The following is a 26757-nucleotide window of genomic DNA, read 5'->3' on the forward strand; positions in this document are numbered from 1 at the left end:
GATGAATAATAGCTAAAAGTTATCTGAAGTCCCCCCCCCTCTTTTTTTAAACTATATGTTGCAATAGATACACTCATGATTTCCTGTCTACCATATTTGGTGTAGAATGATGTCTTTAAAAACATTGTCAACAAAAGGTCAGACTGCAACAGAAATATTTCTGTCAGAGCCCTAATTCAAAGACTTTGTAGTAAGAAACCAAACAAAAACTGCACAGAAAACTCAAAGGGCATTAAAACTAATCTTGTATGAAGTTTCACATGGACTGAGTTAATCAAACACAGACTTATTATAAAGCAGGTTCTTAAATTATAATCACAGCTTCAATTATATAATTACAAGAAGTTGCGAAGAATATATCATGTAGTTCCACAGAACGGCATAATCAAACACAAACATTAGAAATGAAAGACTTGTTGGGACTCATTTTGTGTACATATGTACTTTGAGTACCAATACCTATGCTTATTACTGACAAAATTAATTGGCTGTTAGTGTTTGAAAAGTATGTATGGAAAAGTGCGTGCATAAGCAGGAGACTTGACTAAGGCCCTTTTGGAAATTAATAAAATAGAAAATGGATTCGTTTTATTAAAAGATTATGGCTTTTAATTGAAGTAGTATTATTCCAAAAATTTGAAGAAATACTTTATATTTTCAGAGATTATATTACAATCAAAATCCATAAAAAAATACAAAACCAGTTTCATGAGTTAATAAAGCACAGCAATGTACAGCAAATACATATAAGAAAAGAGAAAACAGTGAACAGCAATTCCTGCAAATACTGGATATCGCAGACCAGAGAAGGTTTCTCATTCAACATACACCTAATATACACCAAGTTCAATTTCATCAAAATTTAACTTCAGTAAATTAAAACAATCATTTTCCTGAAATACATTTGCAAAAAGACTAATGTTTCCATGTTATGTGTCACCTGTACAAATAAAAAAATAATAATAAATGTTGGTAAAACACTGAAGATTTTTAATTTTTAAGGTTAACTCATATTTCACAACTTTGTGAGGAAAGTAGGTACTAGTGGTGTACCTAGCAAGCAGGTGCCAGTTGTGTTGAACAGGTCAGTTTTCTAGAACAGCACAGCACTAACCCTGAAGTATATTTCAGCTAAATTAAAAATTTAAAAACAAAGAAGGCCTCTTGAAGATTGTGCAATTTCCCACCTTCTCTTTCAATGAATACACTGATTATAAGGGAGGGTAACATGACAAATTCTAACCCAAGTAGTAGTAAATGTGCTATTGATGTTCTTGTTAGCTAGTTTGCGCTATCTTTTGCTAGTTTTTATAAATAAATATAATCTTGTTTGTACAAATTATACAGAACATAAACCATAATAAAATACAGTTCGTTAGTGACTTGTGCTTAAACTGGAGATAAGAGAGTTGCTCTTTGTTAAACCCAAATTAAAGAGAATTGAATTGAGGTTAATACAGAGAAAAGCATGATTTGGATGTGTTGTCCTCTGCAGCTCTTGGATCATTAGATGAATAGTAAACAATTCAAACATCTTCTTATTACTTCTGCAAAAGATGTTCATATAAAATTAGTCAGTGACAAAAATTCATTGGATTACTTTCAAGTACGGGAAGAGAATTTCAAAAATCACTGTTCTGGAGAGACTGACATTTTTTATGGAACCAAAATGTGTGTTGTATTTTATATTCCACGAATGTGATTCTTTACATTGTCAGTGATAATGGCTGTCTCTCTAAGCTGCTATGGTTTTGCTGCATTGTGATAAAAATAAACATGATCCCATGCAGAAGTATCCTTTCCCACAGATAAATGGCTTTTAAATGTAGTCCAAGGAAACTTTAAGGAATAGATGAAGCAAGTTTTCACAGCTGTGAAAGAAGGATTGGGTAGTAGACCAAGTGGTGGGGGGAGTGCAAGGGGAGAGACACAGCCCTGGAAATATAGACAGAAAGAAACTATATTTAAAAATACTGTAGACTGATCCAACACTGGAAGATCCAACAGCTGATAGGGATGTGAAATTTTTTTTTTAGTCTACAAAATTTTAAGCAATTTTGTTTGAAAAATCACAATTCATTAAATTCTAACTTATCTCCAATGAAAAATATTGTTGTTGTTTTTCTTTCAACTTAGAAACTTCTTGTTTTCCCCACCTAGAGTTATAGGGTTGTTTTTTTTATCCTCAAGAAGATCAAAACTAATCTATATATCCCTAATTTTCTGGAAAAAAAAGTGTTCAGTACCTAATATGAATAAAAGACTTTAATTTAGGACTCTGTTGTTTTAGAAAAGAAGTAATCAGATCAAGTAATGCACTGGCATAATTCAGTACAAGATGTGATATCATTAGGCAGGTGAGAATTTCTGTTGCAATAAATTTGTAAAGCAACAAGCACAGAGAAAGATCCTTAGAAAGGGTCAAATTTAACAGTCTAAATTCCCTTTTCAAAAATTACTTCTGGGCACTTAGAAGCTTAACTCTTACAGCTTCTAAGTGCCTAAATCACTTTTGAACATAGGATCTAGATTCCTATGTCACATAGGTCCTTTTGCAAATTTCACCCCAGAAAAACTGTGTTACAAAGTAACTCAGCAAAACTTGGGGTCAAGCAGAAAAAATGAAGTCAGAGATGATAAGCATACAAGATAACTCAAATATAAAATAAACATAAATACTGGCCCAATAAGGATTTACATTTTATGTAAGCTGAACTGCACAAAACCTGGATTTAGAAGAAAACTTGAAAGATCCATTTTATAAGATGGTAAAAGCTGTTCTTTTAATGGAACTGATGGCAGAGAAATTCTAGCATTGCCCATGCTAGATCTAATATCTGCAATATTGCTAGAAGTGCAGACCCACTCTGGAAAGAGGAGGAATATAAAAAAGCAATTTTTGATAACTAAGACTACAAAATAAAAAATATTTACTTGATTCTGGAGAGTTTTTGCAGTATAATGCTGAGTTTTTCCAGTATCAGTAGATCGAGTTTAGGATTTCGAAGCAACACAGAACAAGTACGGAAAAAGGACACACTGCTGCAGGCTTCTAGGAAAGGCTGCAGAAAACCTGTAAAATAATAATGTAATGTTCTCATCAATTAATTTGGACAAAAAAATCCAATACTATAGTTAATAAAAGATGAAGTGCACTTTATACTTGCAATGTAACAAGACAAACCACATAACTTTTTGGCTTCTACTGCACTTTTGACATAAAACGCTAGCAGAATCAGAAACTACAGAACCTGAGCTACAATGCTGTGCTGACATCACCAATAAACACTTGGATATAAAACAAGGTAGTAAACACAGTAAAAGCATTTTGCTTTTCTCAACAATAAAAAATGGCAGAAAGGAGGGAGGGCGGGCTACTTTTAACTAAAGTGATAATTCTGCATCTTTGACACACCTATCTGAAACTCACGTATCAGCTGTGCACATCAAGTGATCAGCAGGCAGAAGCACTAAGCAGTGCCAAAGGTGGTTCACCAAGGAGTATTGCTTTAAGAAGCTGCAAAAGTACATGTCAGCAGATGATACTGAAATACTTATAGAAGCTAATGTGAAACTAGGTAATCTTTCATTATCAAAATGTTAGTTTAGTAGTACTCAGCTTCGAGACAGGTGCAATAAAAACTGGGGACAAAAAAAAAGATCCATATAAATATTAATATAACTCCCTTAATGCTGCCTACCTAAAGCTTTTCGTCAAGTCATGATGCATTTCTATTCACCTTTGTTCTCTTCTCCACAATTTTACTGCTCATATATACACACAATGAAATCTGTCCACATTTTATCACCACATTTTCGAACCTAACAAATTAGTTTATAATTACAAACCATCAAATTCTGTGTTTAAGAGTTCAAAAAACTAATAAGGACACCAAGGGTGAACAATTCATTTTTTTGGCCTTACAGGGCAAAGAGAATGCAAATACAAATACATGCATCATATTGCTAAGTGCCCCCCCCATGCGAAATAAACATGAATGTGCATTTGTTCCACCCAAAGGTAGATAGTTTTTTAAAAATTAAAAAAAACTCAGATTAGTTTTTATTTAAATCAATTTTTATTTAAATTAAATATATTTTTCTTTTTTAAAATAAACTGATTTCAAATTATATTTGAAATTTTGTCAATTTACATTAAGGCCAAAACCTACTTTAGTCCATTAAAATAATTTAAATAATAAAAATACAGCAGCATCAATAAGCCCTCCTCAAATTACAATGAGATAAAGGGTGCCTCTTTTTAAATTATATAACTGGGGTAAATAATTTTTTAGGTCAACTCAAGCTTTATAAATATATCACAATGTTGTGTACTAGGATTAAGTAGATATTCTATTTGCAGTCTTTACAAGGGAGCAAATATTGGTATTTATATTTTTCCAAATGTAAGTACTACAGTTTCTGTTCTGTATTTTTAGGGCTTTGTTTATATGTTGGGGTAAGGTGCTCTGCAGAGGTGTGACTTCTAACGTGCACTACTAACGTGTTGTGCATTGATTGGTCAATGTAGACCCTGCTGATGCACACCAAAGGTTCCCTAGTGAGCTTTAACATAGTACTGTTTCTAACAGCACTACGTTAAAGTGCACCAGCAGGGTCTACCTGGATCAATTAATGTGCAACATGTTAGTGCGTTTTAGAAATCACCCCACCCACCCACTGTACAACACATTACCCACCCCACCATATAGACAAGCCCTTAAGCACCTAAATACTTTCAAATATCTGTCAATTCACTAACTCCAGGTAATAATTCCTCTGCTTAATAAATTTTAAATGCAAAATATGCTCTGAAACTTGTTTTCTTTCTTATGCTTCTTGCATATAAAAGGTAACTTTATGCAACTACTAAAAAACAAATGTAAAATGTTGCTTTTGCACACTTTTAATTCCAATTTCCATCCAAACACAGCTTGGCACAAATCCTGGGTAAAAAAATATCAAATGTTTACCATTCACCATTTCCAACATAAAAAAATGTAAAAACTAAAAATTCAAATAAATGTAGGTTATATATATATATAGGTAAATAAATGTAGGTATATATATAATTGTTTAAATACATATGTACATATACAGTATATTCTTCCAGTTAGCAAAATGACGTACCAAATTGAGCGTAAAGGCTATATTTGGTTGCAAACCAACATGTTCCAATGGTTATAACAGCCAATGAGAAAGAACTTTTCTTTAGGACAATAACCAAAAAGTACAAATGCAAAACCAGACTAAAACCAATTATTTAAATCAAGGTTTCCTACTTGATTATTTAAACCATGATTAAAATAAGTGATTTAAATCAATCCACCCTGTTAGGCAACAGCAACAATTAGAAAATATCAAGAAAATTTCACATTCTAGAACTGCTTCTACAAATCCTGCTTATCTAATGAGACAAACATACTGAAAACTTAGTTTTTAATTTAAGAAATAAAGGACAACAGTTATTCACTGTTTCAAAGCAATCTGATATTTCAATATGATTCATAGAAAGTATACAGAAGGCTAATAAAATGATGTTTGACTTTCTAACTGATACCATGGGTTAGTCATATGTAGCAAAGGGACACGGATTTGGGAAGAAAGAGGCTTCATAGTTTATTTTTTTTCATTGCTTTAAACTCATTTGTAAGTCCTACTTAATAAGGCAACTTAGCAGGATATGCAAACTACAGCATAAGGCAATGAAGTAAAGAAAAAATGGTTACCTACCTTTTGTAACTCTTCTTCTTTGAGATGTGGTGCTCATGTCCATCCCATTCTAGGTGCGCACAGGTGTCAGAGACTTTTGCCTTAGCGGTATCTGTAGGGTCCGCTCCTTGAGTGCTGAACTCTTGCGTCGGTATATCAGGCACCGCCGGCCCTACGCCCTCTCAGTTCCTTCTTGCCAGCAACTCCGACGGAGGGGCAGGAGGGTGGGTAATGGAATGGGCATGAGCAACTCATCTCAAAGAACAAGTTACAAAAGGTAGGTAACCATTTTTCCTTCTTTGAGTGCTTGCTCATGTTGATTCCATTCTAGGTGACTCACAAGCAGAATCCCTGGAGGTGGGCTTGGAGTTCACAGACGCGTGGCTTGCAACACCGCTCTACCAAAGCCAGCGTCATCTCGGGCTTGCTGTGTAAGCGCATAGTGAGACATGAACATATGCACAGACGACCAGATGGCAGCCCTGCAGAGGTCAGAAATCAGCACATGGGCCAGGAAGGCTGCTCCGAGGCTTTGAGCTCTACTCAAGTAGGCGATTGCAACCGCCAGTGGAGGCACCTTCGCCTGGTCGTAGCAGAAACAGATGCAGGCTGTGATTCAGGAAGAAATTCTCTGGGCAGACACCGGATGAACTTTCATCCTACCTGCCACCACAATGAACAACTGCATTGACTTGCGAAATGGCTTGGTCCACTCCATGTAAAAGGCTTGCACCCTCCTGACATCCAGAGAGTGCAGCCCACGCTCCTCTTCAGACTTATGACGCTTTGGGCAAAAGACTGGCAGAAATATGTCCTGGCTTGTGTGAAATAAATAGTGAAACCACCTTGGGCATAAAAGCCGGACGTGCTCGCAATTGGACCTTGTCCTTGAAGAACACCATATAGGGTGGCTCCGATGTAAGTGGCCTAATTTCGGAGACCCTTCGGGTAGAAGTTATTGCTACCAGGAATGCAGAAGAAGGGAACAGGATACCAAGGGCTTGAAGGGGGCCCTCATGAGTCGGGAAAGTAACAGATTCAAGTCCCACGGGGGCACAGGGCCCCTTACTTGAGGGTAGAGCCACTCCAGGCCAAGAATCGGACCGTCATGCTAGGCGTGAAGACGGATCTGCCCTGGAATGGAGAGCGAAAGGCCGATATAGAGGCCAGATGGACCTTAATTGAGGAAAGGGACAAACCTTGGAGCTTGAGATGCAGAGGGTAGTCCAGGATCAGCTGCAGCAACGCCTGCTGAGGCCTAACCTCATCGGTCGAGGCTCAGCATGTAAAATATTTCCATTTGGCCACATAGGTTGCTCTTGAGTAGGGTTTCCTACTTCCCAGTAGGACCTGTTGAACTCGGGCCAAACATTCCCATTCCTCGGCAGTTAACCACGGAGCAACCAAGCTGTGAGGTGCAGTGCCGCTAGATTTGGGTGCACAGCCGGCCGTGGTTCTGCGATAGGAGATCTGGCCAGAGGGGCAGTGGCATCAGCGTTGCCACCGACAGATCCATAAGCGTGCTGAACCAGAGCTGGCGCGGCAAAGCCGGGGCTATCAGGATGACCTTGGCCTTGCCTGATCTTCATGAGAACTCTATGAAGCAATGGCACTGGCAGGAAAGCGTACATCAGAGCCCCCAACCAAAGAAGCAGAAAGGCGCCTGACTGGGAGCCCCTGTTGACCCCCTGAAATGAGCAGAACCGGTGGCACTTCTGTTCTGGTAAGTTGCAAACAAGTCCGCTGGGGAAACCCCCACCTTCGGAAGATCTGATCGACCACATCACCACTCGTGGCGAGACGAGAAGGTTCTGCTGAGGTGATCCGCCAATAAATTTCTGGTTCCAGGGAGGTGTACTGCCACGAGATGAATGGCATGCTGGATGCAGAAGTCCCACAGACTGAGAGCTTCCTGGCACAGGGCTGACAACCTGGCTCTGCCCTGTTTGTTGATATAAAACATTGTGGCAGCATGGTCCGTCAGGACTTGAACCACTTTGCCTTGCAACTGGGGCTGAAAAACCTGGCAGCCCAAGTGGACCGCCCTGAGCTCCCTGACATTTATGTGGAAGGAGTGGTTGACCCCCCCCCCCCAAACAGCGGCCTATGCACTGAGCTTGCCCAGGTGGGCACCCCAGCCTAGGTCCAAGGCATTGGACACCAGAGTCAGCATTAGGGCCAGGGCTGGACTCCCCGCAACACCGACGCAGGGTCCAGCCACCATGCCAGTGACGCCCGGATGTGGTCTGGCACTTTGACTACCAGGTCTGGATCATGCCTGTTGGGAATGTAGACTGATGCCAACCACACCTGCAGAGGCTGGACATGGAGCCGGGCATGACGGACCACATAAGTACAAGCAGTCACGTGGCCTAGCAGCCTTAGGCAAGGTGTGAGTGGTGGTGAGTGGATGACCCCTCACACGGGAGAGAACATCCGACATGGCTCGGAAATGGGACTCTGGAAGGAATGTGTGCAATTTAGAACTGCCCCAATAAACTCCATCTGTTGCACTGGTACGAGGGTTGACTTCTGCTCATTCACTAACAGGCCCAGGTCACAGCATGTGGACCACACCAAATCGAGGCTGCTCTACATGTGATCCCGCGATCTGCCCTTGATGAGCCAATCTTCGAGATAAGGATAGACTTGGACCCCCCTGACGTCTCAGGTAAGCGGCTACTGGGGCCATGCATTTTGTAAAGACCTGCGAGGCTGAGGAGAGGCCAAAGGGGAGCGCCATGAACTGGAAATGGCGCTGCCCCACCATAAAAGAGGAACAGTCTGTGTCCTTGGAAAATAGAGATATGGAAATAAGCATCTTTCAAGTCGAGAGTGGCGTACCACTCTCCTGGATCCAGGGAGGGAATGATGGAGGCCAGGGATATCATGCAAAACTTCAACTTTTTGAGGTACTTGTTGAGTCATCACAGGTCTAGAATGGGATGTAGGCCCCCTTTTGCCTTCAGAATCAGGAAATAGTGGGTGTAGAAACCTTTCCCCCTCATTTCCTGAGGAACCTCCTCCACTCCCCCAGTTGTAAGAGGTTGTTTACCTCCTGAACAAGGAGTTGCTCGTGAGAAGGGTCCCTGAAGAGGGACTGGGAAGGGGTGGGTGGGAGCAAGAGGTGTCCGGAAACTGGAGGGTGTAGCCCAGTGACAATTTCTAGCACCCAATGGTCTGAGGTGACTCTCGACCAGGCTGAAAGGTAGAGATGGAGACAGCTGAGGAAAAGGTGGGGCAGATCCGGGGAGGTGTCTGGTGTGTCGCTCGAGTGCACCCTCAAAACGAGCACTTCTGGCCTCTGTGGTGTTTCACTAGGCCAGGTTGCGCAGTCAAGTGGGAGGATGAAGGATGGTGGCAACTAAAGCCAGCGTCCCTTCTCCTCGCAGGTCCCTGCCAGAATGGCTTCCTCGCAGACTGAGGTGTATGCATCCCCAGGGAGCGGAGGGTGGCCAGAGTGTCTTTTAGACCATGTAGCCTTGCATCCATCTGCTCAGAGAACAGCCCGACTCCATCGAATGGGAGATCCTGTATGGAGGACTGCATCTCCTTGGATAGGCCAGCGGTCTGAAGCCAGGAGCTGCGCCTCATGGCCACCTCTGAGAAAACCACCCTGGCCGCCGAATCAGCTGCATCCCAGGCCATCAGGAGGGAGCCACCGTGGTTCCTTCCTCCACCATAGCCCCGAACTCTTGGGCTGTCTCCTGGGGCATGGAGTCCTTAAACTTAAGGAGGGAGTCCCAGAGGTTAAAGTTATAATGCCCCAAAAGAACCTAGTGGTTCACCACCCTGAATTGGAGACTGGCCATGGAATAAATTTTCCTTCCTAAAAAGGTCCAGTCTCTTGGCCTCCTTATTCTTGGAGGTGGAACTGGTGGGCCCGTTTGTTCTTTTTGTTGGCCACCAACATGACCAATGAACCTGGGGGCGGCTAGGTGTATAAGTCGAGCCCCTTGGCAGGGACAAAATACTTCTTTTCAGCCATCTTGGAAGTGGGCGAATGGAGGATGGAGTTTGCCAGATGGCTTTGGAAATGTTTAGGACCCCCTCATGCACTGGGACTGCGACACATGCTGAGGTGGACGTGAAGAGCACATAGAACCATGTGTCTGATTGTACCACCATTTCCTCTGCCTCGAGGCCCAAGCTGGTGGCCACCCAGTGCTTGATGCTCCCTGAAGTCATCCAGTGGACTAGCCCGGGAGGGCCCTGCCACTGCCTTGTCTGGAGAGGAGGATGACGACTGAACCACCGGACGGAGGGCCTGGGGCATTTTCACCCACAGGGGAAGGGTGTCTTGGGGTGGGCACTTGCTCCTTCCCCACAGTGCCTGCCAACACATCCAGCACCAAGCCCGGTGACGACTGGGGCTTGTCTGATGCTGCAACTGAGAACTGGTGGACTGGGGCACTGGCATCATGGGTGTTCCAATAAGGCCACTGTGCTGGCCACTGGCCCTGCTTCCAGGTCAGCATCACCACGGCAGAGGCACCCTCCGGAGCCCAGTCACGATGATGCTGTCTCGGCAAGGAACTGAACTCCCTCTCACCGGAGGACTGTCAAGGCCTGGGTCTGGCAGCTAACCATTGCTGTGAGTGACAGGTACCTGGAGTGGTCTGACCAGTGCCAGGAGTAGGGGGAGCAGCGCCGAGCTGGGGAGCATCCCCGAGGTCTCGGTGACAGTGACTGTCAGCACGAAGATGACCAGTGCTGACTGTAAGATGACTAGTGCCTCCCTTTAGGTGAAGCCCAGCATGAGGGCGGAGACTGGGAACGTGGTGCCAGTGACCTGTAGCGGCAAACAGGTGACCTAGGCTGACGTGGAGACCAAGGGCACGGTGACACAGGGCTCTGCCTTGGCTCTGGAGTCCGGTGGCCCTCATTTGCCTTCTGGGAGGCCTTGACCGATGGCTTGCACTTTTAGGGAGCCTTAGCCGGGTCCATCACCACATGCGGTGCCATCTGCGGTGGGAGAGTCCATTGGCTCTCGGGGCATCAGGAGCTGAGAGGGCGTTGACTGCGCCATCAGCCTAGGTCCCCTACTACTTCTCAGAGTCGGTGGCAGATCACTTGGGGAGTGGGGGGATGTGAGCCTCCTTGCGGCTCCGGTGTGGGCGGGTGGCCCAAGCAGGTTCCTTTGCCCAATGCCCCTTGATCCGGCTTGCTTAGTGCTGGGTCCCTGTTTCTTCCTAGGCACTGGCGAAGGGGACTGGTGCCGGGATGAGCCCGGTGCTGGGGGTGCGCTGCGCAGAGGCTGAAGTGCTAGGCATTGCATCCGGCTGGGCTGGCTCTGAGGCTGGACGAAGAGCAGCCTCCATGAGGAGGGCCCTCAAGTTCTTTCTGTGTCCTGGGACGAAAGTTCTTACAGATACGACACTTCTCTTTAACGTGGGATTCCCCAAGGCATTTCAAACAGCTACCATGCGGGTCACTAACAGGCATAGGCCTGTTGCAGTCATAGCAGGGTTTTAAATCCGGAGACCAGGGCATGCCCTGCTAAGGGGAAAGTCCACGCCAGGACCCTAACTGACTAACTACAGGACTTAACAGCTACTTACTCATCTATTACAAACAAAATTATTTACAGCTGGAACACAAGGTTTGGGAGCAGGAGAAAACCACTGACCACCGAGAAACAAGGAGAAGAGGCACTCCAACCAACCACCATGGGCGGTAAGAAGGAACTGAGAGGGCATAGGGCCAGCGGTGCCTGATATACCAACGCATGAGCGTGGCACTCAAGGGGGCGCCACGGCCGACTCTATGGATACTGCCAAGGCAAAAGTCTCCAACACTGTGCATGTGGGGCTGCACAAACCTAGAATGGAATCAATGTGAGCAAGCACTCAAAGAAGAAAGCATATTTCTTTTGAAAGTTCCTTTACATGTGTGTTGAGTAAAGTACTTTATACATGAAATGTCAAGCTGCTATCAATTTAGTGAAGATGGATGCATTTTTGTTTAAAAAAACCAAGGACATATATATTTTTATTAGTCATAATAGATAGCCTGGGAGTGAATAAAAGGTTGTAATTTATTTCAGGATCTTTACTGAACCCAGTATAAACTGTAATCCCAGAAAGCACAACTCAAGCAACCTAACACCATTTAGAACAGTGGCTGAAAAAAATCTACTTGGCAGTGACAAGTGGGACTCTTTCCCTTGTCAGCATGAAGGTCTAACTCATCAATTTCTGCAGAGTTTAAGCTTTCATTTATATACAGCTTCTAGCCCATATGATTGTGAAGATACCCTTCCAAACGTAACCTGTATGCAAAGCAATGCAATGTCGCCTTCCTGAGTATGCAAACAGATGACTCCAGTGCCTTTTCCTGCTTCTTATAGCTTTACTTAACAGGAACGAGTGAAATTAACTATTTGCCAGTTTCAACAATTTGCCAGTTTCATGCTGCTACTCTGTGGACAGTAGTGATACTAACAAGGACTGTCAGTTTCATGTTGTTGGATGGAAATGCTCAGGAATAGCAAAGGCAGACCATGGAGTTACTCATGATAGAAGACTGACAAAACATAGGCTAACAGAAACCCTCCTCATTTACAGGACCCATGAAGAGGTAGATGAAAGCATTAATTCTTGTAATTCTGCTTTGAAAGTATCATTTTACTGGATTCCTACCCTTGGGTCTCCCTACAGTGAAACAGGCTGACGTCCTTTAGCTGCCAATGAATTTTGGCTCTTTAAGACACCCCTTTAGGTCAGACATTATTTTTAATTCCCTTGATGAGCATGACACAGAGAAGTTCCTAAATTGCAAGAGTAATATGTTTACGAAGAATATTTATGATAGGATGAGATCATCAGAAAAAAATCAACAATTGAAAGGACAGTGAAAAAGTGAATAGAAATCAAAGGTATCTTCAGAGAAGCAAAATGACAGGCAGGTAATTATCTCTCTCTCTAAAGTTACCATTATTATGTTATGGTAGTGCTTAGGGTCCCCAGTCGAGAATCAGGACCCTAGTGATTGAGACATTGTACAAAGTTCCCCTGCCTCAAAGAGCTCACAATCTAGGTTTGTGACAAGACATAACAGAAGAATAAAACAGGCAAATGTGGAGCAGAAGAATAGGGCTGGATTTCTACTAAAGAGTAGACAAACTCTCAGATTCTCCAATCACACGGGGGAAAAAAAATACTGTATGAGACAGGTTCACATCCCAGGAGAATCATGGAGTCATCCAAAATTCCCATCCACAACAGGAGATGGGAGGACTAGAGGGGAATTTTGAACAGGAGATGAACGGAGGCAAGAATGTATATTCCACTTTCTGGAAATAATATGGTTTGTAATACAAGGCAAATTTTAAAAAAAATGAAATTTGGGCTCTGGAACATACACTTATGAAGTGTCTGAAGACTTTACTATACCGGACATCATAACAAGACAGCAGAAAGCCAGTTTCATAAAGATCTACAAGAACATCCTCCTGGAGGAAAATATATACAGTAGTTCAGGAAAGGAATATCATTCCAGCACACAATTCAACACCCAATACAATCTGACAAAGGGAACTTAGGTTCCAACATGAAAACAATTTTCATTTTCTAAGGTAACTGTGTCCAGAAAGGAATAGCTATAGACCATTTCTGTCAGGTATCGAGCTGTGTCACTATCCATCTGATTCTGTCCTTAGTGTGACTGTCTATGTCGACCATATACCCAAGGTGTACCTCTAAGTCTTTCTACAGGTACTTTACTTTTGAGACAATAAGGATCATTGTGAAAAAAAATTGAAATCAAGATCTCAGGGCCATGTAATTTAAGGCAGACAGAAGACCCTGGGTAGATCTAGGCAGGAAATTCTTTTTCCATCCTGCTAAGGTGTTCATGATTTTAAACACTTTTCCTGTTGAGCACTGAGACAAAACCAAAACAATGTGACTTTTCAGCAAAAAACAGAGAAAGAGCACCCCAGAACAAACAATAGCCTAGTGGTTAGCGTTCTCATCTCAAGTGGGAGACCCAAATCCCAGCTCTGAATCTCCCACATCCTAGGTGAGTACCCTGAGCACCAGAAGGTTGGCTATTCTGGGGGTCTCAGTTTCTCCTGTTAGAAGTGTTCCACTTTGAATAAATAATTAAATACCCGTTTGGCCAGATAAATTGACTCTACAGCCCGTTGGTTATGGCACTCACCTGGGATGTGGGAGAGCCAGGTTCCCCTAAACACCAAGCTATTAGCTATTCTGGGGTGGGGGGGAAGAGCATGTCTCTCTTTCACCAGAAATGTCATCCTGGATCTGATAAACCCTTCCTGCTGAAAGTTCAGTTGAAACTGCTACATTCCCATGAAAAACTTTGATTGTAACTAACTGGCACTTTTCAACAAAAATATTTTGTCAAAAAATTCATAACCAGCTCTATTCCTGAAGACTGCTCATGGATGTGTGTGCTACTCTTAAAATTAGTAATATGGGATTAGAGAGACAAGGTGGGTTAAGTAATATTTTATATTGCACCAACTTCTGTTGGTGAGAGTGACAAGCTTTCAAGATATGCAAAGAGCTCTGTGGGACCGACACAGCTACAACACTCTATATAATATGGGCCTGACATATAGAATTACACCAAAGGTCCTTAATCTAGCCAAGAAAAATATTTAGTTGAGACACTGCAGTTGTTAGAGAGATATGGTAAAATATTAAATCTGGGAAGAAAGATCATCTATCCCAGAAATCCAAGTAACACTGCAAAGATCTTGGCTAAGGTGAGTCTAGCTTGTTAAATTCATAAAGATGGGCCCCAAGACTACAGATGTAGCCTAATTCTCAGACAGATGTGTGCAATCGATGTACACTACTAACACATTTGCAAGGAGCTTAAAGTGAGCAAAGGAAAGGGAAACTCACCTAGCATACTGAAAGAACTAATCTCCCAGAGAATTTCAGTTCCACTACTCTTGTCACATAAGCCACTTCGAGGAATTTTGACCTAGAAAGCTACTAACTTTTCTCTTGAGCAAAAATGCGTAACAGATTGTGTTAGTTATTAGGCACCAATTGAAGCAAGACCAATTGAAATTCTTATAGTGTCCCAGGGACGCCAGAAATGAGTACACATTTCCAAGTTATATTAAGGACAGCAGCCCTCCCAGTCTACGTTAAACCAATGAAGAAGTGATGTGAATCATTTTATAATAACGGGAAGCTGAAGAACACCTTGTTTACCAAGGGAGTTACTCCTAAGAACAGGTAACAGGAAGGTGCAACAGGAAAGCTAGTGAAAACACAATAAGTATTATCAAATATAGATGAATAAGACCACTAGCATCCGCAAACTAATTTATAGACAAAGTTTGGTTAAAAAAAAAAAATGTCTTCAGACAACAGAAAATAAAGTGAGTATAAAGACATTCATGAGATGATGTATGCCTTCAGGCTCAGATTGAAGGCATTTTGTGCAGATGATAGTGGCAAGCTCTCCCCACTGACTTGAAGATAATCGGATTCTGGGCGGAGAAGGGCAGTCACCTCTAAGTACATTATTATTATTATTAGTAGTAGTAGTAGTATTGCTGTAGCACCAGAAAGCCCTAGTTATGGATCAGGGCCCTACTGTGCTAGGCGCTGTACAAAAAGACATTCCTTGCCCCAAATTGCTTACAAACGAAAAGCAATTGATCCCCAATTTGAAACACCAAGGAAGCACACCTCTGCAGACACACGTAAGTACCCTACTTAATTGGCTCTGTGCTCACAGGATATAAAGCCAGGGAAATCATCTTCTTACGACCTCCCTATGTTATTCCTTGGAAATAAAATTTAATTTTAAAGAAAAAAAGAGTTAATATTTTGATAAAGTTTATAACACAGAATATAAGGCATAAGTTAAAAAAACTATAGAAAAGATTGGCTACTTTAATAAAGTGTAAGAACCATCAAAGTGAAAAGAATTGCTCAATTTCACAGAATATAATTAGCTGGAAGTAGAGCAATCAAAAATAGTTTATGTATTTTAAGAGGATTTTTTTTTAAATAAACTAATTTTACAAAATCCCTTAGTAACTTCTGGAAGGATACTACTGTAAATTGTTAGAAAGCCCACGTTAATGGAATACATTTAAATGCACATTTATCTGAAAAATAATTGCGGAAGTGAACAAGTGCTTCTAAAACATATTTGAAAAAATTCTATTTTGGTGGTCTGTGGTTGTAGTAATTAGATTTAATTTTTCTTGTAAATTTTTGGTGATTACGAAGTCTATATCTGTCATATCAGGAATTTTGTACAAGATATAATATTCTGTACAAGCCTGCACAAGTATCCTTAGAAATTTGTACCAACTTGCATTAGTAGTTCAGTTTCAGAAGTACACTGCAATGGACAATAAGCAATTAATTATTGTTGACATATTACATCAGATTCCCCTGAAAGTGATCAGTCACCAGTCATAAAACCTCACAGGCTGTTATTGTCTTTAAAGAAAAAAAATCTCCCTTCTAAACTTAGGTATATGTCATTTTCAAAAAAGAAGACAGAAAGCATATTTGTGAGAGTCTCATGCTGAATAATTAAACAGTAGGGGGTTTTGCCTCCACTTCACGTGGAGATGTAACTTTTACTAGCATCAGTGGCTAATGTACATACACACCAGCGGGAGGGAGAAGAGATGGCAGCAATACGAGTGAGTGACAGACTAACAACATGACTGACTGTTTGGAGAAGTCCCTCACTATGATTATGGAACAGCAAAGAACTTAGGAGGAAACGAAATTGTTTCCCTTTTGCACACAGTCACCTGCAGTATATTTATATATAAAAGAGAGTGGAACGACTTGATAAGTTAAGTGCCTGTATCTTATTGATGAATGACAACAGTTGTTTGGGACCAGTATTTAAAATGTATCTGATATAGTATTGCTTAATTATTATTTTTATTGTTCTAGTGCCTAAACTTTGCTAGGTGGTTTCTAAACCTGAGAAAGGTAGTTCCTGCATGATAGAGCAAACAATCAAAAAAGCCAAAGACAGATGAAAGGTAGAAGAATGGGAAAGAAACAAAATGATCAGGGCAATGAGAGGCATACGTCTTGGTAGCTACAAATTTCTTTAGGTTATATCTATTTATTTTAAGTTACACACTAAATTCTCTTTCCTGCATCATCCTTCCATCATTCAATCCCCAGCTGCAATTTCAGTGTTCTTATGGCCATCACAAAATCTGACACCCAATTCATCACAAGGTATAACAAGGAAAGATTTGCTTTTCATGTTTATCCCTTAAAGGAAAACTAAACCCATTTAGTTAAGTTCAGCCATTTGAAAATTCATAAAGCAAGAGAATGTTTTGAGTGAAATATCTGGACAAGCTACTTAGAATTTCCTTTTCTGAAGCTGCCATTGTAAGCAACCATTATGACGTGAAAAAAAAAATCACCTAGAAATTATAGTTTAAGCTATTTTAAAATGTCAAAGCATAATATTTAAACAAAGCACAGTATTTATACTTACTTCTCTTTATTTGCATTTTTTAAAAAGTTGTCTGTAATAAGGTCAGTTGGAGACTTGTTTACAACCTCTTGCATAAGGGTTCTCATACTCAGTGTCTAACATGATTTTAATTTTCAGCAAGATGGTCAACGCCAATGTAAGAGTCTAAACTATTTGTGTAAACCTCTAGTGCAGATAGTGCAGTACAGCTACCACCACAGAGCAGGTAAGGCTTAAATTTTTCTCTTTTCTAATTTTCATCCTATTACTTGTAATTATGTCAGAATATAATGAGCATAATAAATGTTTCTGCGAGTTTATTTGCAATGTTTGTACACTGTTATGCCCTAAATAGATGTCTAAGCAAGGTATATTAGACAGACAAGGTGGGTGAGGTAATTTTTTTTATTGGACCAACTTCTGTTGATGAGACAAACAAGCTTTCAAGCTAACAGAGCTCTTTCTAAATGTAGCTCAAAAGCTTGTCTTTCTGACCAAAAGAAGTTGGTCCAATAAAAGATATTATATCACCCACCTAGTTTCTCTAATATCCTGGGACTGACACAGCAACAACAACACTGCATACGCGAAGTATATATATTTATCTCTTTTAATTCTTCGATGTAAATCCATCTTTATAATCTCCATCCATTTTTGTTGCTCTTTTCTTCACTCCCTCCAAATGTGTCAATACCTTACAGGTAATAAGCTGCCCAGAATGGAACACAATATTTCAAATGCAATCAAACCACAATCATACAGAAAGGACCTATAACCTCCCCAAGTTCTATGACAAAATGTCTTTACATATTCAACCCAAAACTCAACTGGTGTTTTATGCTGCCACATCACATTGCAAATGTATCTCTAAATGTAATTATGAGAATGCACAGATGCCATTCAAAACCATATAAACGATCCAGAATGGCTTTCAGTAAAATAATCACAGCAAATATATTGGCCTCCTTTTAGAGTATGATTTGTTCAATTGCAGAATTGCATGACATTCTTTTATTGTGTTATAAGATATGAAGGAGAATAATTCTAAAAATTCTGCTAGTTATTTATCTTAAAAGTTCTGCCTAATATGAGAATAAAAATAAACTTAAAAAACCACACACTGGTGATTGTTTCTAACGGTATTTACAAACTTGACAGTTTATTATTTCAGACTGAAGATCTCCATTTGAACTTTTATGTTCCCATCCTGCAAATAGTTATACGAGACATTTCATTGACTCTAATGAGGCTACTCACACAGGTGAAGTGAAGCATATATGCAACTATTTGCAGAATTGAGACCTAAAGTAGAAAAAATGTTCAAAAACTATCAAAGTTTATATGCTAAAAAATTTAACTTTCTATTTATCTGTTTACAGAGACAAGGTATGTTTATACTTAAATTCTTCAAGCCTTATATTCTTGAAAAATATCAAAATCTCAGGATTCAAGAAAAGTCATATATAAACAAAATCAGAAACCATCTTTGACAAAAACATAGGACATGCCAAATCTGCCACATCCAGTGATGTCTGCAGCGCTGAACAAGCAACCAACTGGCGGTCTATAACCAAGGCTCAGAACTGCTCTCTAGAGCTCCCCAGAAGTTTGTCTGTAAACTAAGAGATTAACCACCAGTTGACATAGTTGTATCTAGACAGTAAGACCTGATAGTTAGCTATGTGAAGTTGTAATCCTGCTGTGAAAAAACTCTTCCTCCCAAACAGATACAGTTTCTTTACGTGTTTTCCTTTGGATGTGGCTTTAGACTGTCCCTGGAGACCTCTCTCTTTCACAGAGCCCCTACCTGTGACCATAGCATGGGACATGTATAAAAATGTTCAACCCTCCCCCAGACAGAACTTGGTATTTCTGTTCAATGAGTTTGGCCACTGGTGGAATGGATGAGAGGGTCTGCCACGGAGTCTTAATAGGCTGCATGATACCCATGTCCATCAACAAAGCTATCTTTCCTATTGTAGCTAGGTGGAGAATGTCAATAACCTTATGGCTGCTCTCTTCCACAAGCTTAACTTGCTTTTCAAGAGAAGCTGCCATCCCTCTAAGGAGCTTTTGGTATACCTTGAAATCATCCAGTACCAGGGATGACATCTCCAGTAGCAGGGCCTCATCCAGTGATGAGAACAAAGCATTAAGAGGGGGCATTGGAGAGACTTTCCAAGGCTGATCCTGCAGTACTGAGACAGGGTGCTGTTCCACCAACTGCTGGGGTAGCCTTAGTGGTGCCGATCTCCAAGGTTGGTCAGTACCACCCCCACCCCAATCACCTGACTCTTGGTATCAGTCGGAGAGACTTCCCTCCTGGCTTTTGTGGCTTTACAAGGGGGTGAAGGTGACCTGGAAGCTAGAGGTGTCCCTCATGGCATCCAGTATGACCACTGAGGGGGTCAGAATGGTACTGGACCCCAGAAATGCCAGGTCCAAGTCTCCCAGTTCTGTGCTCTGCCCCATCTGAGATCACTTGCGGAACTGAAAGCATGATCTAGAGTATGTCCCATTGTGTCTGTAACATGTAATCAGCAAGCCATCTTTAGACTCCAAGAAAGACCTGGAGTAGTCTGAAGCCCACAGCAGTGTGGTACTGGGGGTTGTCTTTGGAGACTGATATCTGGATCAGTGCTGGGTTCGAAGTATCAAAGGAAGCATGGATGACTTCCTGACTGCTAGTACCGTACAACAAATTAGCATCAGCACTGGTGCAGAGGTTGGGTTGGACAGCAGCATAGGGTTGGACAGCGGTGGAGCCACTGTGAAATGAACCACAGCTAAGACACGTAGTACTCACGGTGGTGCCAAATGAGAGTCCTTGCCCTGAACAAGAGGCGACAAATCGTGTTATTGAGAGATACAAAAGGTCTCTGCTGCAGCATAAGCTTCTAGTGTGTCAGTAAAGAGAAACATGGTTGTTCCACCAAGATCAGAGAAGACTGACCCAATGTCTCTGCTGGAGCAAGAGCTGGTCTCAATGGCCCCTGAAAGGACACCAGAGTCAGAAGCTCAAGGTCAAGAGACACAGCATGAGCTAGTATCTGAGAACAGTAAGCTGAAGGGCACACTTTACTATTGGTACCGGAGGAGCTTTCTGAGGAGGAATGTCTTTTTTGAGACTCTGACGAACCTGATACTGACTTCTTATGCTTTTGAAGCCGAGAAAGCTCAGAAGCCCTTAGCCTCCCAAAAGGCGGCTCTGGCAACAATGAACTCCTGCATCCATCAATGGGTAAAGCAGGGGAAGTACTTCTGGAAGAAGTCTTTGATGAGGCCCCTTTTGAAGAATTAGGGCAGCCTCCATGAGAAAATACCAGGATCATTCTTCTATAAAGTGGAAGGAGAGCGGGTCATGAAATGGACAACTGCAACATCTCGAAGGTCAGTAACTGTTTTTTCTTCTCTGAGTGATTGCACATGTTCATTCCACTTCAAGTGTCTCACAAGCAGTCTGGAGGTGGATTTTCTAATCTACCTGAAGAGTGACTGAAGGACTACTCATCCGAACTTGGCATCATCTCTGGAATGCTGAGGTATAGCATAAGTTGTAAAAGTATGTACCGAAAACCAAATTGCTGCTCTACAAATACCTGTTATAGGTACTTAAGGCAGAAGCTTAAGGAAGCTGCTCAAGACCTTGTAGTGTGCCCTACTACTTTACCCATAGGGGGTACACATTAGCAATGTCATAGCACAGATACATTTAGGAGGAAATCCAGGATGAGATTCTCTGAGTCAAGACAAGAAGGCCTTATACCCTGCCTGCAATTGCCATGAACAGCTGGGAGGATGACCTAAACAATCTAGTTCTGTTCAAATAAAAAGTTACTGCTTTTCTAACATCCACAGTATGAAGTCTCTCTTTTTCCTTATGAGAATGGGGCTTAGGAAAAAAGTTAAAGTATATCACTTGATTGAGGTGGAATTCCAACACTACTTTAGTCAAAAAAATTTGACGCGGACGCAAGTACTTTGTCCTTATAAAAGATTGTGTAGAGAGCATGAGCTACCAACGCTCATAATTCTGCTTCTCTTTCTTGCAGAGGTAATGGCTACCAAAAATGCTACTTTCTTGAATCGATGGAGTTGAGAACAGGTAGCCACCAGTTTAAAGGGTGGACACAGCAAACTTTGTTAGCGGTTTCCCCCCTTTTTTTCTAGAGTGGTCAGATTGCCTAAGCATGAAATGCAAGTATCATTGGTACGACTGAGGGCAGAATTGTTTCTGTTTAGGGAATAGAGTGTAAAATCCCAATGTTTTCAATCTAGCCTTCAAGTCTTTTGAGACTGTGAAAGTTTTCATCAGTCTGCTGAGAGAATAGGGTTGAACTTTCCCAGGGGAAATCCTGAATAGTCTGCTGGACCTCCCATGGAAGACCCAAGTCTTGACCCATGAACACCTGCACATTACTGCAGCTCTGGTTGCTGAATCTTCCTCATCTAATGCATCTTGGGGGGTGGGGGTGGGGGGGAAGAGAGAGAGAGAGGTCCTACCCACGAGTTTGCCCTCTTCCAAGATGGCCCAGAATGCTTTCCTGGCATCCTCTGGTAACTTGTCGACGAACTTGAGAACACTGCCCTACAGAGAGAAATCATATCTGGCCAGCAAGGCTTGCTGATCAGATATGTGAAATTGCAGGCTAGCGATAGAATATATCTTACCAAAAAGGTTGAGTCGTTTTGCATCTTTATCCTTCAGGGTAGACGATGGCCATCCCTGACGTGCTCTTTCATTTACTGTCGAGTCAACCAGAGAACCTGGCAAGGGATGAGTGTAGAAATGTTCAGAGCCCTGAGAAGGCGCTCTTGGTAGGCCTGGTAGTTATCCTGAAGAGAGGACGACTCCCGAGACACCCCAACCTCATCAATCAGGTAATGAGGAGGAGGCGTGCAAAGAAGGTTGAGCAGGAGCTTTCTGTACCTCCCCAGATGGAGATTGTGGTATGTAATGTTCCTGCTTGCTACTGGCATTGGTACCACGGGTAACCTTGAAATTCCTCATGTGAACTATCCTGACATCTGCTTGGGGATCTGGAGGGTAGAGGAACTGGGAAGGATCTGGTGGTGGGGAGGAACCCCAATTGTTTCAATACGGCCATTGGTAGGACCCCACTCTCTATCAGCCCAAGGATGTGTGTCCCTGGACCACCGCAGGAGCTCTTTTGGATACCAGGAGTGGAATGCCTTCTATTCTGGGAGCGAGGGCCATAGGAACCTACATCAGGCACCAAAGAAGAGTCACATGGCCAGGGAGGTGTGGTATCATACAAAGGTGCCATGCCTCTGGAGACACTGATACCAGGGACAACATACTGAGTTTGCATCTGGATAGCACCAGGCAAGGCACCAAGGATTGGACCTTACTGGTAGGTAAGCCAGATGAAGTCTGAAGATCAATTGGTACAGGATGTGTCTTACATATAGCATGGTAGGTCCTCAAGGAGAATCACGTTGGGGACCACTGTCAATTCTGCAGGGACTTCAAGCCCCAGATAGGACAGAATCATACAACTATAGGGCTGGCAGGGACCTCATGAAGTCCTCAAATACAGCCGTCCGCTCTGAGGCAGGACCAAGTAAACCTAGAACATCGCTGACAGGAGTTTTGTCTAACCTGTTCTTAAAAATCTCCAATGACAGGCACTCCCTTTGAAGCCCATTCCAGAGCTTAACTACCCTTATAGTTAGAAAGTTTTTCCTCATATCTACCCTAAATCTCCCTTGCTGCAGATTAAGCCCCTGTTACTACTTGTCCTACCTTCAGTGGACATGGAAAACAATTAATCTCTCTCCTCTTTATAACAGCCCTTAACATATATGAAGACTTATCAGTTCCCCCCAGTTTTCTTTTCTCAAGACTAAACATGCCCAGTTTTTTTAACCTTTCCTCATTGGTCAGTTTTCTAAACCTTTTACCACTTTTGTTGCTCTCCTCTGGACTCTCCAATTTGTTCATATCTGTCCTAAAGGGTGGTGACCCAGAATTGGGCATAGCACTCCAGCTCAGGCCTCACCAGTGCTTAGTAGAGCGAGACAGTTACCTCCTGCATCTTACATTTGTGTTAATATACCCCAGATTGATATTGTCCTTTTTTCCAACTGCATCCCATTGTTGACTCTGATTCAATTTGTGATCCACTATAACCTCTAGATCCTTTTCTCAGAACAGGTAGAAACCAACACTCTAAATAAAAATTAAGTAAAATAACAAATGAAACTTACTCCAAAATTCTAACTATAGACAAGTACACTAACTACATACAAGAAAACACAAATTTTCTGAAAGGGAAACACCTGCAGAACAAAGCAACATGCTCTGACTACCGGGCACGAGCAGTAAGAAGCAACTGAGGGAGGCCGAGGATGGCTCCATCCTTTATACCATCATGCAACAGCACGAGAGAGCAGAAGGTGCACGTGCTGCCATGACAGATATCATTAAGGGGAAAATCTCCGGCTCTGGTGCACAGGGCATATACACACCTGAACTGGAATGGTCATGTGCAATCACTCAGAGAAGAACCTTAACTCTTCCCCCACAAACACTACCAGCTGTCATAATCTTTAACCACTTTTCTGAATACAACTCCTTAACTATCCTCTCCCGACACAACCAACAACTACTTCAACGAACATCTACAACTATTAGTGTTGGGGAAAATAATTTAGTAAAGGATGTAGGCCTTGCTGGAGCCCTAGGCATGGTTAAAATTATGGACCAAGGCTGTGAGCCAAAGTAGGCCTTGTCAGAATAGCAAGGCTAGGTATCAGCTAATCAAGTAAGTACATTCCTAAGAGGATGGTACAGGAAGACACAGATCCCCCGTGAGATAAGGAGGGAATGACAGGATAATGGATGAGGATTTCAAACTATCAGGTACAAGGCACGAGGATGGTAGCTAACAACATCTGGAGTGTAATAAGCAACTTGTTTGTACCAATGTATAAAAGGAAAAAAGTCATAGGAGGGGCAGTTTTGTATTGGCCTAGTAGACAATATTATGTTGATTGAGCCAATACCTTGTCACAGACATACATATGTTAGTGAACCTGTAGCTTGGTATGAGGGGCAATAGTACCGTGCTTTGATGACAATAAACCTGGCCAAGCCTTTGCCACTGAACGGAGCTTGTGGTCTTTCTTTACGAGCAATGTCGAGGTCTGCTGAATCAACGTTAGTTGCAAGCTATACTGGTGCAGCAAACACCGTAGCTTCAGAAATAACACTGCAACACTAGCAGCGTAGGGGTGTGGGAAGAAGGGTCGGTGGGTTGAAGAGAGAGGGGCAGAGTTAAAATCAGGCAAACATGTGACATTCATCTCATTAGGCTATTTGATGCTCTTCAGCCTTCCACCAGTAATATTTGTAAGAGTATCTTTTTTAACGCAGAGCAAACAGTCCCATTTCCACCAGCACAAAGATACAATGGGGAGTTTGGTTTGAAATTTAAGTTCTTGGAGGAACCAAAATAGTTAAGTATGTAAGAATGCCCAGCTGACTATCTTCAATATTTCTAACACAGCGGCATTCCCCTCTTGGTCCAAAAACCCAGAAATTTTTAAAAACCAAACAGGTTTATGTACCAGGGATCCCCCAATACAGCATCTGACCCAGCCTCTGCCTCAGTTTCCCCTTACTGAACCAACCAATAACTGCACATAAGCTCTTGTTTGTTGAGTAACACCCTTTCTTGGGGTCTGTTTTATTAAAATAATATCACAGTTCAATGTCAACTTAAATTAAAACCAGCCTTTCTCCAACTCTACAATGCCTTAGCCACTTGTTCAATAGTTCTTTTCCAAAACCCAGGTCCTGCTGTCTGGTGCTTCCTAAAGCCTCTTCCACTTAAAGGTTCTGCCCTTGTCCCACGCGTGCCTGGCACAGAAGGCCTCTTCCCCAGGTCCTCTCTAACCCTCGGTCTCCTGCAGAAGCCTTCCTGCAGGTTTCTCATCCTCTGACTAGCCTCCATCCCCTGAGAAGCAGTGCTTCTTATCTGAGCATCAGGAGATCACCTGATCCCTAGCCTCAACACCAATCACTTGGGGAGGCAGTTTAAAAGTGGCACAGGTAAGAACGAGCCCCACCCCCCTTAAAGCGCCAGGTCATCCAGTAACAGTAAACAAAACAAAAAAATGTCACCTAGCCATCTAGAAAAGTCAACTTTTACTTATTAGAAATGGAAAAACTGAGCAGCATCAGCTACTCACTCAAATTATAGAGAGAGTTCATACAAGAGCCTGGCTATTTTCATCTCTCCACCTGATGGCAGAAGGACTTGCATCCAATGTCTGTTCTAGCATAGACTGACTTCAGAGAAACTAGAAATGTGCCCATCACCTACAGAAGCAATGGAAAAACCTTAGAATGAGTTGCAAAATGTAACAGGGATATCAGAAAACAGATCTGACAATATGCTGCATATATTTAAGAAATAAAAAACATCCCAAAAGTATCGACTTATACATAAAGAATGAGATAAACAGCAAGCTTGTGAAGCTGTTCCCTAGCTGCATAACTACTATATTTATATGACAAAAAGACAAGTACTACTTGCTACTACATATTACATCGGAAAGAAAGTACGTACTGTTTTTTCACTTGGGAATTAAGTTTCATTGCATTTGTTTTTCATTTTATAATACTATATTTTTATTGTTTAAAACTAAGCAAATTTACCAGATTCCATTGTCATCTGAAGTAAACCATCAATGGCATTGGAAAGCAGACCTCTACTGGATATTCTTAAGTGACTTAATATAACAGGCACAGATTGGTACTCCAAAAACAAGGCCTTCCCTTCATCTGTCTTCAAGTCCACGCAAAGGGAATCAAATGCCTGAGCCAGATAATCAGCTGAAAGAGACATAAAAATGCAAACAATTTTATAATCACAGTTCTAATGACTGATCTATAAAGCTCAGTATAAATAGCTACTTTGAAATTAATACTTATACAGCTATAAAATTAGAGATTAAATGGATCAAGATATTAAGGTTTAAATTGTTAGACCTTTATTTTAATATTTCCTGTATTTCTAATTGACGACTTACTGTGCCTTGGTTTAAAGTAGAGAACAGGGAAGTTGGGGGCAGCCCACATTTTTAAAAAGTATGACTCAAAGATTAAAGTATTTTTCTCAAGAGATGAAGTGAACCCTCTCCTGCACTCAAAGCTTTATAATCCAGATTACAATTACCAGAAATGCTTATTTCTATACTGCATGAATGATGAATGCAGAAATTCAATTTTATTCTCAATATCATATTATTCCCAATATCAACAAGAAATAAATCTACAGAATCAGTGAAATCCCAATCCCTGTTGCTATGCACATTATTTTCTTCACATCACTGAATATTTCAAGGTGTAACACTGTTTGCGTTATGGCTTTAAAACATAGAAGCATGTTGCACTGGTTTTGAATTTTGAGTTAGTCTATCTCCCCAGCTTTGTTTCCTCTCCTCCAACAAAAGTTTCTCAGCAAGTGCTACATAAATGCCAATAAATACAAATTGTAATTAGTTTCGTGATCCAACTTTAATTTTTTATACAAATTAAACTATGAAAGGGAAGGACAA

At 41.7% G+C, this 26757-nt stretch overlaps 1 protein-coding gene across 3 annotated transcripts in view; it reads right to left on the minus strand.

Moving 5' to 3' along the window:
- Window positions 1-482: 482 nt before the first annotated feature.
- CCDC138 (coiled-coil domain containing 138) overlaps window positions 483-26757 on the minus strand; it is a 75928-nt gene continuing 49653 nt past the window's right edge. The window contains exons 12-14 of one of the 3 annotated variants that reach the window (XM_074964397.1): window positions 25856-26032; window positions 2935-3073; window positions 483-1547 (exon numbers count right to left, since the gene is read on the minus strand). In XM_074964397.1, the coding sequence (XP_074820498.1) occupies window positions 1376-1547; window positions 2935-3073; window positions 25856-26032 (488 nt within the window). In that variant the 3' untranslated portion in view covers window positions 483-1375. Of the gene's footprint in view, window positions 1548-2934; window positions 3074-24972; window positions 25517-25855; window positions 26033-26757 lie in introns of those variants that run through there. The other 2 variants (XM_074964388.1, XM_074964404.1) reach the window with 2 other exon arrangements.

The sequence above is a fragment of the Natator depressus genome, chromosome 1 (genome assembly GCF_965152275.1).
Source record: "Natator depressus isolate rNatDep1 chromosome 1, rNatDep2.hap1, whole genome shotgun sequence".
Classification (NCBI taxonomy): Eukaryota; Metazoa; Chordata; order Testudines; family Cheloniidae; genus Natator; species Natator depressus.